General features: G+C 53.7%; 1 protein-coding gene across 1 annotated transcript; it reads right to left on the bottom strand.

Annotated features, from left to right (window-relative positions):
• Window positions 1–8,470: 8,470 nt before the first annotated feature.
• GCG54_00003908 (Spore development regulator VOSA) lies at window positions 8,471–9,946 on the bottom strand (the record flags this gene model as incomplete). The annotated part of the gene is made up of 2 exons (XM_045403966.1): window positions 8,471–9,426; window positions 9,772–9,946. The coding sequence occupies 2 exons, from the start codon at window positions 9,944–9,946 to the stop codon at window positions 8,471–8,473; spliced, it is 1,131 nt and encodes a 376-aa protein (XP_045257166.1).
• Between the last annotated feature and the right edge of the window lie 1,278 nt (window positions 9,947–11,224).

Genomic DNA, 11,224 nt, shown 5'->3' with positions numbered 1-11,224 from the left:
CAAGATCTTATCTACCTTAAAATCAATGGGACCGCCCTTCCTTCAGATACTGAGTTTTCTTTCACTCGCGAACATGATCCACACCTGGACCCCCTGTCTCTTTTGAGAGACCGATATGGCCATCCCAAAAACATCGCCATCGAAATGGCTCCAAACTATTATTTCTTTGCACCACGGAGTTTTTCGAGCAGACGGTTGGCATTGTTTGCCCTCATCAGGTCGTGGTTGAACTCGGGCATTAGTGTGTGGATAGTGAGTAGGCCCAGGCAAAGCGAGCCGACTGTCCTCGACAAGTCCTACACCTCACGCGCTACGGTCTTCCGGGACACCAACAACCGCAGCTACGTTACAATACCCATTAAACTTTATACGGGTTGCATTTATGATTCCAGCGATTGTCGTCGTGAGGTGTTGTGGCTTCAAAACAACCTTCGAGACTACATTGATCGTCAATGGTCCGGTACAAAGGCCGATGAATACCTCTCCAGGTTTGGAATGTTTGGACTGCTGTTTCGTCAAGAGGATCTGAGTTTATCCTAAGATTAGAGACTTGCATGTTGGAGGGGCTTCGCCCACCCGCGGGCAAAATCAAGGCATATCAATACATCCGCTCAACCATCCACCATCTGTGTTCTTTTTCAACTATTCATCAACAGTCTCTCAAAAGCCCTGCGATGGGAGATTATTCTGCAAAGACAAGAAAGTTCTAGGTTTAATAGATGGAGAGACGTTATCAGTTGAGACCACCTGGACGATGTCTCGAACTATCATGTAGAACCCACGAAAAGATTCTGTGAAAGCCCCAAACACTGTTTCCTTAAATCATGCTCTTTCACTACCAGACTATGAAGAGTGCTCACACGCACTCACTCCTTGTTCTCCTCTAGCTCTTCGTTTATGCTTTCGCATCGCAGGTCACCGCCTGCGGGCATACAATTTTGATGGCTGGATAACTCGCACGATGCAGTGACTGATCCTTTCCACAACATACAAACGAATACTTTGAAATCAGTCAAGTTTAAAGATTGCAGCGAAGGTTTATATTTCACACTTCTTAGGTCCCAAGTAGATAACTCAGCCTATTATCTTCGTCCAATGATCCACCCGAAACATGGAGAAGCTGATAAATTTAACGGCTGTTCATCAATGTGACCAGCAACACTACTTGCTATCATCCCTCTTACGATACATTCATTCGCTAGGCGAATATCCAGACACCAACGGAATCAACCCGTCTAGTGGGTTACTAATAACGATGTCTCATTACAAAAGACAATAGCTGTACAATGTCACAGTCCCCCCATTCTAAGCAGTAACTAAAACGCCGATGTCAAGGATTGTCTTGCCTGCAAGCCATCTTCTGTCATACGTGGCATAGCTTTTAACCTTACACAAAAACCCATGAAAACTGACACCAGGGGTGGCAGACCCTCACTCAATCAGGTCATAGTACAAGAACCACCCGCTAGCAGTAGACTACTCAACAAAGGCAATAATGATGGCTTCTATTGCACATTGTTCTGCAGGTTGTAAAACCTTCAAAGACCTCGTTCTCTGGCATCACAAGGTATACCCAGCATGTTCCAGCCCCCCTACTCTCTTCAATCAACTAAGTCGTCCCAAAGGTATTCCGCGAGGATGAATAACCCAAGACAGCACCGCAGGAAGAAGACCGAACCCAGCGCCTCGGCTACTTGCAGTGACTAACAACCCAACGCTCAGGTTCTAAAGCAGATGCCACCGACGCCGCCCCAAGTACTGAGAGAAGAGAATCAAGCTAAACTGTAGTGTTTCTCCACACATCATAACTTCAACCCTCATATTTATACCCAACCTTTCACACAAAGAGGCACACAATCCCCGGCCACCAATTCAGATATAAAGTCTCCAAGAGATTCGAACTTGTCCAAGGCTCTTCTGCAATCTTGAATACCGACACGGCGAAGAATTTCTGCTGCGAAAGCATCTATCGACTTCTCATGGGTGTGAAACCCCCCCTCCAACCCAGAAAACATTCGCCAACCCGTAAATGCAAACTCCCATCACCACAACCACCATCTTCATTGCCTCTAAACATCTCCTCTCGCTCATTCTACACAATACTGCAGAAACAATGAAAGCAAACAGGAGTTCGAGCCCTGTCTACTCAACAACGTCAACTAGCACACGACGCACCATCTCAGCAGGTCACCCACCGAACGCGAACACACCAGCGGCCAGATACCAAATTGAGAGCTATCAGGGACGCCCAAGACGACCTCATTCTTGATGTGCCGATCAGCGTGTGTTGTTCTTCAGTATTTATGTCGCTGTTAAGACTGCAATCACGGGGTAAAGGTAGACATCAACCAGAAAACAGGCGTCGGTAGACCTCAGAGCAATATCGCTGATGTTCTTTGTATGGTGCGCATTATTCTATCCTTCAATGATTTTTCATATCCAACCCAATTTGAAGCCGTAACCAGCGTCATCTACGGTAGATCGATAGTGTTGAATCAGACTCAGCAAGCCGCAACTGGCACAGCCAACCATACGTGGGCAACGCGTCGCCAATGGCTCAGTCACGGAATTCTCATGAATCCTAAAGTCCCAAACACTATTAGTCTTGTGCAACGTCTGCATTTTCTCAGATACGTGTGCGCTTCCTAAGATGGAAATTCGAATATCACAACCACACGCGCCGATCACGACCCTCACCACGCGCCACATCAAGAAACGCCACCGCGACGCGAACCAACAACGCCCTCCAAAACCCCTGCCTTTCCCAACCGGCACGGTGCCGACGCATATCCCTGCCCCAGCCAAATAAAACCTCGCCCCCAAAAAACCAGCTCGCTTCAGTTCAAATTGGAAATCCGTACCTGCTAATCCCACCACCTCACGGCGAGATGATCCGGACGACGGGAAGCAGATCACTACTTTGAGCAGCCGCCTTGCCGCCACACCTGGTGGAAGCCCACACACTCTCTGTTGTGGCAATGCGCGTCGCGGCGCATGGGCGTCAACCAACACCAACAAAACGTTATTAGCCAGCGCTGATCTAACGGAAGGCAACGTTCAACTAAGATCTGGCACTGACCACGTGCCATCGAATGGGGTCTTCCTTCCCCATATTGCCAAAGATCGACTGAAGCGCTTCGCGAGACGAGGACGGCAGTGGCTGGCCGCCACTTGGCTTACGGGTGGCAATCTGACAGCCATATCAGACTGTCTTAAGCGTGTCAAGCGGGATTGGCGATAATACGAAGACGTTATTTCCATGGGAACATCCTCATTTCCAGGACACCCCGTAACATCGTCTGGAGTTGGCCATCAACCGGTGAACGAGGTGAGCCTCAGTTGCTACGCATAAGCATCTCCGCATGCAAGCGAACGTGGGGACGGCATGTCTAATGCCACCGACCGACTGTCCCGTGTCTGGGTGCCGAGGACTATGAAGCAGATCGCAGCCGCCAATAGATTCAGGTCTTCCCAGAGTGTTGGCGGGATGACGGACCCGTCAGGTCTAGAACGTCGCAGCGCGTAACACAACTGGTGCGGAGACTCTGCGGCAGGCAGCTTCACGGGAGTCCGGGAGTCCATGGCTGAGACGCGGCCAACGTGAACCTGGCTCGTTGCCAGCCAAGAGGCGAGCATTGGCAGGCACACTAAGCCGGCGCAGATGAGGTTTGACAGATGTCCTGTGCGATCCAGGCCGTCGATTGGATCGGCGTTATCAATGTCACCGAAATGAGCTACTGCTCAATATTGTAACGGGCCATCCCTTCTCAAGCTTCAATCGAACGATTTTTTGAGACGACGGAGCCCATCAATCTCACACAAACTCCGGGGTTCCCTGAGGTCCTGGGATCTCGACATAGGGTAAAAAGCCCCGACGTACCGAAGGGCCTGATTGAATCGGCCCTCCTCGCAAAATGTTTCAACTTTTCGGAGTCGCGATTCCGGCAGCGCCCGTCTCGCCCGCGCACCCATGACAATGGAGAGCTGCGAGCCAGCCTAACTCGAGCCCGGGGTAAATAGACAAGCGGGCAGGCGGGGACCGGTGAGGGGAAGGAGAACAGCCGCCCATGACCCACCGTTGACGCAGAAGCGCAGCACGCAACATGCTGGGCCACTGCGAAGCTAGCTCGTAGATATCAGACGAGCATAATTGCGGTGAGTATAATGGCAAAGAAGGAAAGGTGAATCGACGGTCGTCCCATTGCGGACTGGCTGCATCGCGCGAGAATGCGCAGGTCCCAATCGGTAAGACCCAAGAAGCCGCATGACGAGCTCGAGTGGCATCACTTCCAGCGCATCGACACTCGTTCGTCTCTCCGACGTGGCATAGACACTGATGGTTGCCAGGTCCATTCTGAATTTCATTTGCCGATTCGGGGATTGAGCCCTTGTCGATTACCCATTTCAATGTCATGTCCATTTCACACAGCAGAGTTCGTGTGCCTGTCTCAAACTTTGCATTCTTGTCACGTTGGCGCCACACCCAGAACAGCTCTCGCCATGCGTTGGGGGCGCAAAGAGGGCGTGTCGACGGCGTGGGCGGTGGTGTGCAAATGCAAGCTTATCTGCAGGCCAATGGGTGTGCTGTCTGCTATTGCTGCACTGCACCGCAGAAGTAGTCTTGGGTATGTACGGTTCAGGTACGCCAGCAGATGTACCCAATACAACGGGCCTTCAACGTGGTTGTACCGGTACATGAGCACAGCTCGAGTGGCTTGCAGCAGGCTGGGGAGTCAAAATCCATGTCGGTACTGCATCGGAATAAGGCGAGTGGCGATCATCCAGAGATGCCTGTACGTGGCCGAGATCTCGTAACGTCAATAGCCGCAAAACGGAAGTTGGAAAAAGAAAAAATCAGAGTTTAAGGCGTGCAGTCAGCTGTGTCGGAGATCCCCTCCATCGCCCAGGGTGTGGGGGCCCAAGCGAGACAAGCGAGCAGGCCGTCTGTTGTACAGCGCTGTGTCGCTGATAGAGCGGGCAGTGATTGCGGAAGAAGGGGCAGAACACTTCGAATTCGGCCTTCGTGAGGGGTGCTGACCGTGTGAAGTTGGAGTCGACAGGCGGCAAAAGTCCATGGCGAGGCCAGACTCTGGCAGAAAAGATCCTGAAGCAACTCAGCCTCTGGCATAGTTCGGCCAGGGTTTCGGCGGTGTGGGGAGGGAGGCCGGGGTGGCATTCCCCCACGAACAGACGGCGGCGGAGCGGAAGATCGAGACACGGCGCATGGATGGAAGCCCTCTGGCAGGCACGTCTTCCGCCAGAGCGGCTGCTCTGTGCGTGTCATCTGTCATCGGAACATGGCAGAAGCCGAACAGTCGTCTAGTATTCAGCCCATGTTGACAGACCAAGACGGGATGGCGGACATCAGACGAGATCGAACGTCATGCTCAAGATGGAGGGTAAGGTGTCTCGCCAGCCCTTGTCGTCGGCAGGTATGCATGCGTCCAGCCGGCATCCGGGACACATTGTTCCTGGCGCTTGGTTCGAGGGACCCTCGACGTTTAGGGCGGCATCGCAGAGTCCCGATCGAGGCAGCGTGCATCAAACGGTTGTGGACAAATGCGGCGATTTGTCCGGGAGGGCGGCCAGAAAAGGCAAGTTGTCAATGATGTAGGGAACCATCGCCGGGGTGCTGTGTTGCTTGATGTTCGATCTTGCTTGGGTCTGGATCTCGACTGCAGCGGCTGTCCCCAGTCAATGTTCTGAGATACAGGCGATTCAGTTGTTTTATCGAACGTTGCGCTGAAAGATTGGTGCAGACAGTCGCATTTGTCGGCCGCGGCACTCGAGCGGTGGCAGACTCTAAAGCACTTGGACCGGACGGCGGCACCCGAAAAAAAAAAAAAAAAGGGCCTGTCGGGTGGCGTTCAGAGTCCAACACCTCGAAGGGGCCGCGGCAGGCAAGACAACGCCTAGGTTGAGCCTCATGATCCCGCCAGCGATCTCCAACGACGCGGAGCTGTCCATCGGAGAAAAGGGCGCGACAGGCGCCCCGATCTGTGAACCCTGAGACAGTCATCGGAGTTCGGGCGCCGGAACGCAGAACGGCCGGTGCGGAGCGGCAGGATCGACGAAGCGGCTCGAGTCTAACCAGCCCTGCCAGGCTCATGTCGCCTGCCGCCGTCGCTGGCGCATTGAGTACCCGCGAAGAGAGTTGTATCAGCCTCTGTATTCCGTATGATCACCCGGATATCTGCCTTCGTGGTCCATGCATCGACAGATGTCGGGATCATCCACGTCATAGTCGGGGCCCGGTCCAGGTCCAGGTCCGGCCGTTCGGAGGTGGTGTGGATGAACGGGTGGTCAGAGATGGGACGACAGCCACGGCCGGCATGGATGGAGGGACGAACATCCGGGACGAGGTGGGAGATCGGTAAGCTCTGACTGAATGGCTCGAAGACGTCGACAGAGGACCAAATTCATGCGTTGCATTGTTCTTCAGCAGAGGCCAAGCGGCAGGGGCGCGATTGATCGTCCGGATGGCTGGCTGGGATGGCCGCTGCGCCTGCCGGACCGAAGCGGTGACAAATACGTCAGACGCAGCGAGTGTATGCGGCGTGGCTGTGCAGACGATGATGGCTGGAGAAGTGATTCATCGCAGCAGAAGAATTGAGGCCAGGAGGAGCATTCCCGCGCGGGTGACGATGTCGTGTTGTTGCGGTCGTCGTGGATCGCGTCGGTGCGGTGCAGGAGGCGTGTTGGAGGAGTTGGTAGTGGAGAGGACGGGGAGAGAAAACGCGACCAAGCACCTGTTGGGTACGTACTCACCCACTTTCCATTGCCCAGAGTCGCAATCCGTACAGTGCAGTGCAGTGCAGGCAGGTGCACCTCAGGTTTGCTGCGAAGGCGGGGCAGAAACAGAAACACCACACTTGCGGGGTGCACCTGCCTTCCTTACTTCGCGACGCCGCAGTTGCAGGCAGGCACCGCTGTTACCTCGTTCGCATGTGAGTGCCTCATCCGTAAGAGAAGGCGCGACGAGTAAACAGAAAGAGCGCCCTTACTCGGTCAACCCGGCAGACTGCAACTGCCTCTCGGAAATCTCCTTCCCTCTTGAGCCTCGACCAAAAACCCCCCATATTTGGCCCCTGCACTGCGCTGAAGCTGCGGTCCCCAAATCGGCAGGCGCCCTACACCGTGCAAGGAACCCGCTGCCTGTCATCGCTTCAGATTAATTAACCCCCGAGTGTTCACGGCCCTCTTGCCCTGCTCATCTGCCATCAGAGCGCTGCAGGGCTGCTCATCGAACCCTTCCAGCAAACCTTCATCCCCTTCCTACCGATACACTGACATACTACCTTACCTTCCTTGCCTTAGTACCTTACCTCAGTAGCAAAACTGTGTGATGGGTTGGTTCCACGGCACCACTTCGCTCGAGCCTCTCCCCCTCCCTTTTTTCCGCATTGTCGTCTTTCCTCCGATCAAAGCTCCAATTCATTATCAATAAGCAATAAACTTTTACTCTCTTCTCCCTCCGTCTGATGCCTCCCAGATCGTCCTGACTCGCCTCAAAAGCTTACCTGAATCATGGATTCCTTGGACTCCTTGGGCTTGACGGGCCGTTTACCCAAACCACTCACCCAGAACCTAAACCTGCCCCAGTCAGTCGGGTTCGTTCCCAAACCAAACTGTGTCATATGCCGGGTCTTCTTTTTTAAACTTCCGCATTGCTTCTTGCGCATGCGCCACATAGACTGCGCAGCCAGAACGCCCTGCAAGTGATTGTATCCAGCCCAACCATTAGCCTTTCTTGTTCGAATTAAGGATTCTGCCCTTGGTGTCCCACATATGAACCCAAACAACGACATGCTTACTCGCACCGTCCGTCCGGTCTAGCCCCTTTGTAAGTCAATACTTCTTTGTCAAGGCCATCTCGAGATGACTCGACACTGGCTGGCTGGAGCTGCAATCAGGGTCCTCCCCGAACCCCCTGGCTATCCTCCGAATCTGTCTCCCACACTCTTGTTTCAAGTAGCATCGCTGTGGGGACCATGCCAGGGGTGAAACCACTCACCTCACTCCTCCATAGTTCCTGGACTCGCCCACATTACTACTTGAAACGCTGTCCAAGGGACAAGTACCCGGATAATCCGTCGTTGTCCGGTGGCTTCACGGCGCGGCAAAGGATAGCAGGAACGACATAGTGAAACGCCTGAATGAGTAGAAGTGGTCTTCATTTTCGACAAAGGATCATGTTTTTATGCTGCTGTGCTGTGATGTGCCATCTTTCCCCCAAGATGCTGCCTCTCCTGCCCAAGGAACCCAGGGGTATCTTCATCCCAAAACCGTAACGCCTGTCTACCCAAGTATGCAATCCCAGGACAGTGCTTCCGCAGAAATCGATTCGATCCAAGTAAACTCCATGTTGCTCGAAAACTCGACATTCTCCTCGCTGTTGTTGAAAACTTGACATTTTCCTTGTTGCTCGAAACTCGAAATTCGCCTAGCCGTACAAAACTTCGGCTTTCTGCTAGTTGACGTTGTTTTGAGGTGGGTATCGGTAGCCCATCTGCGATGTGGGCCTGTACATTGCATGTGCGTTCCAGGACGCCTCCCTGTCCCCCATCCTCATCATGCTTTCGTATGGATCCGACATGAGCGGCGGACTTTGCGTCAAACCTCCGGCCGAGTTCGGCGTCAGAGTGTTTGGGTTTGACCAGAGTGGCGGGCTTTGTGTTACGGTGGCTGCTGGCGTAAGAGGATAGCTGGCCAAGGATGTCGGTGCCATGGCGTACTGTTGCTGAACTTGTGCCATATCAAACGGGCTATGCTGCGAGCCCCCCGAAGTAACGTAGTTGTTTGCTTGTTGGAGCGGCATCTGGAGCGGCATGACTGTGGCTGCCTCGCCGCGGTGTCGTTTGACGACGGTCGGTTGGGAGTCCTCGTGGAATCTTCGCTTCTGAGTGACGGCCTGTGCAAATCTCGCGGTGTCTGCTGCAGTGCGGATCTTATGCGAATCTTTTCTAATGCGCACTCTGATCCCTTGGTCGCTGAGGGTCTTGGTCAATGTCGTGCTCTGCGCCAATCCCGGGAAACTCCGCGGCGAATGGACTTCGAACGGCTCCGACACGACTTCGGCCCATTCAAAACAAGCCTCACCGTTGAAAATCTCGTAGAGGACAAAATATAATTGGAAGGTCCCCTGCACCTTGACGGAAAGGTTGCCGAAAACGAAGTAAGCTGCGTCGCTGCCATGCTGGTCTTTGACTTTGTGCAAAGAAGACACCGTCACCCCTTGAAGGGCCTTGGAGAGATCCGCCTTTTCCTTCTTGTCGTTGTCTTTGGAATCGACACTGACCAATTCGCACGTGAGAAACAGGTGGGGGTTGTGGACGACGGCCTCGGGGTTGCCATATCTGCTCCAGTCCCAATTGTTCTTGTTGACGCACAACTCGACAACGGGTGGTGGATCGATGGGCTTGGTATCTGCGAAACTAGTCAACAACCGTCGATACACGGGCGGGCATAACAGTCAATAGTCCCGTCCGGCTACTTAGCCCCCGATTCTGTGGCTGGAGTATGATTGCACAAGCGTTCGCCGACCACAAAGCTCTTTCGAGTCTGTGGTCTTCACTTTCCTCCTCCCTCCACCTTCTCGCGTCCTTCTAGCCTTCTCTCCGGATCGGCCATAGGCTAGAAGGCAGACTGAGGGCTGGTCAGAGGCCAAGCCAAAAGGCAAGGTAGAGGGCGAGCAAGAAGCCAGAGTTCGAGGCGGAGAGCAGGCGAGTGCCCGTGTATGGTGCGAAGAACATCAAGCGCAATAGAACGTACCTTTATCCTTGCCGCCAGCAACTTTCGCATTACGCGGTTGTTGCACCATGCGCAGCCAGAGGTTCGGCTTTGGCGCGCTTCCATTGTGGCCAAGCGTTGGTTGAGACATGGTTTGATCACCTTGGAATGGCCTTGGTGGGATGGACTGGCTGTAGTCGTAGAATTGGCTCGACATGGCGAAGGCGTTTGGATAGTGTTTTTGAGTTTGAGGAAATAGAGGTCCAAGTTCTGTCGTTCCGTGGAACGAAAGACGATTGCTTTTGTAGAAAATGGTGGCGAAGACCCCATCAACCGTAGGAATGATGGTCGATCAAAGTTGTTAAATGCTGGTATCGAAAGACTAAATTGTTGAATAGAAGGCGGGAGTGTTCGCAGTTTGGGTTAGGTGGGCAAGGATTGGAGAGACAGAGAAGTTGACGGTTGAGTAAGGCAAGGTAGTGCCTTATATCAGGGTGCAAAATGTCAAATACTGGACGAGACCAGGCCCCTGTCGCTGGGAAAGAGGAGTAGTAATCCTTGCGCTGCTCTGGTCTGTGCCGCGAAGCAAATCCCTTGGCAGTGGTTGTCGCCTCCCCCTGGTCGGTGGCAGTCGTTGGTAGCAGGCGAGCTGTCAAGCGACAACGGGACTTGGGGGCGGTCAACGAAGCCAAGTTTGGAGTACCCTGGAGCAGGTTTGCGATATGCAGGCAAGTCGGTAGCCAGAGACGGTGTGTACGAAGCTCGTTTGGGAGCTCAGAGAGAGTTGATCAAGTGTCGTAGCTGGAACGGGGCCTCTTGCCTGGACAGTTGACCGAGAGGACTCGGGCCTGGTGTTGTCGCCGGGGACAGTCGATATGTGAACAGAAAGATGGTTCAAGGCGGAGGCTGATGGAAGGAGCCGATGGGAGACTCAAGTTGAATGAAGCTCCGTGCGGCCGAGTCGGTGGCGCATGAAGCACGGAGATGGACGAGGAGGACACAGGCCACTGGAGAGGTACTTTTGAAAGCCGTTGAAGCGTCCTGGTCGAGCACCACAGTGGATCTTGTCTAAGGCTATGGAAGGCAAGGAATGCAACCGAGAGGAGATATTGAACAAGGTAGCCTGGACGGGGTCGAGGAAGATGTCTGGGAAGGGGGGGGCGTGTGGTCTTGGACGGCGTCAAGAAGATGATGAAGTCGTTGACGAGGTCTGTGGTCTGTGGTGTGGATATCTTCTCTGATGGATTGGTGGCCAGAGATGGCAGAGGGAGGTGATGGAGTTGGCCGCACTAGTGTAGACGAGGCGGATGCTGCAAGTGTGTGTTTTGCGTGGACCCTCGACCGGAGATATTATGTGGTGTTGGTGAAGCGTTGATGCCGTTGCGGGCTGAGTTGGCGATGGCTGGGCAGCAAAATGACAAGAGACAGACTGGGAGGAGGGATGAATAAGTCGAGATGGAAGCTGCAGAGACGGATTGGTACGGACGAGGTGAGC

This window comes from Colletotrichum gloeosporioides, assembly GCF_011800055.1.
Source record: "Colletotrichum gloeosporioides strain Lc1 chromosome Unknown consensus_103, whole genome shotgun sequence".
Lineage (NCBI taxonomy): Eukaryota > Fungi > Ascomycota > Sordariomycetes > Glomerellales > Glomerellaceae > Colletotrichum > Colletotrichum gloeosporioides.
This window is presented reverse-complemented; position numbering and strand designations above follow the sequence as displayed.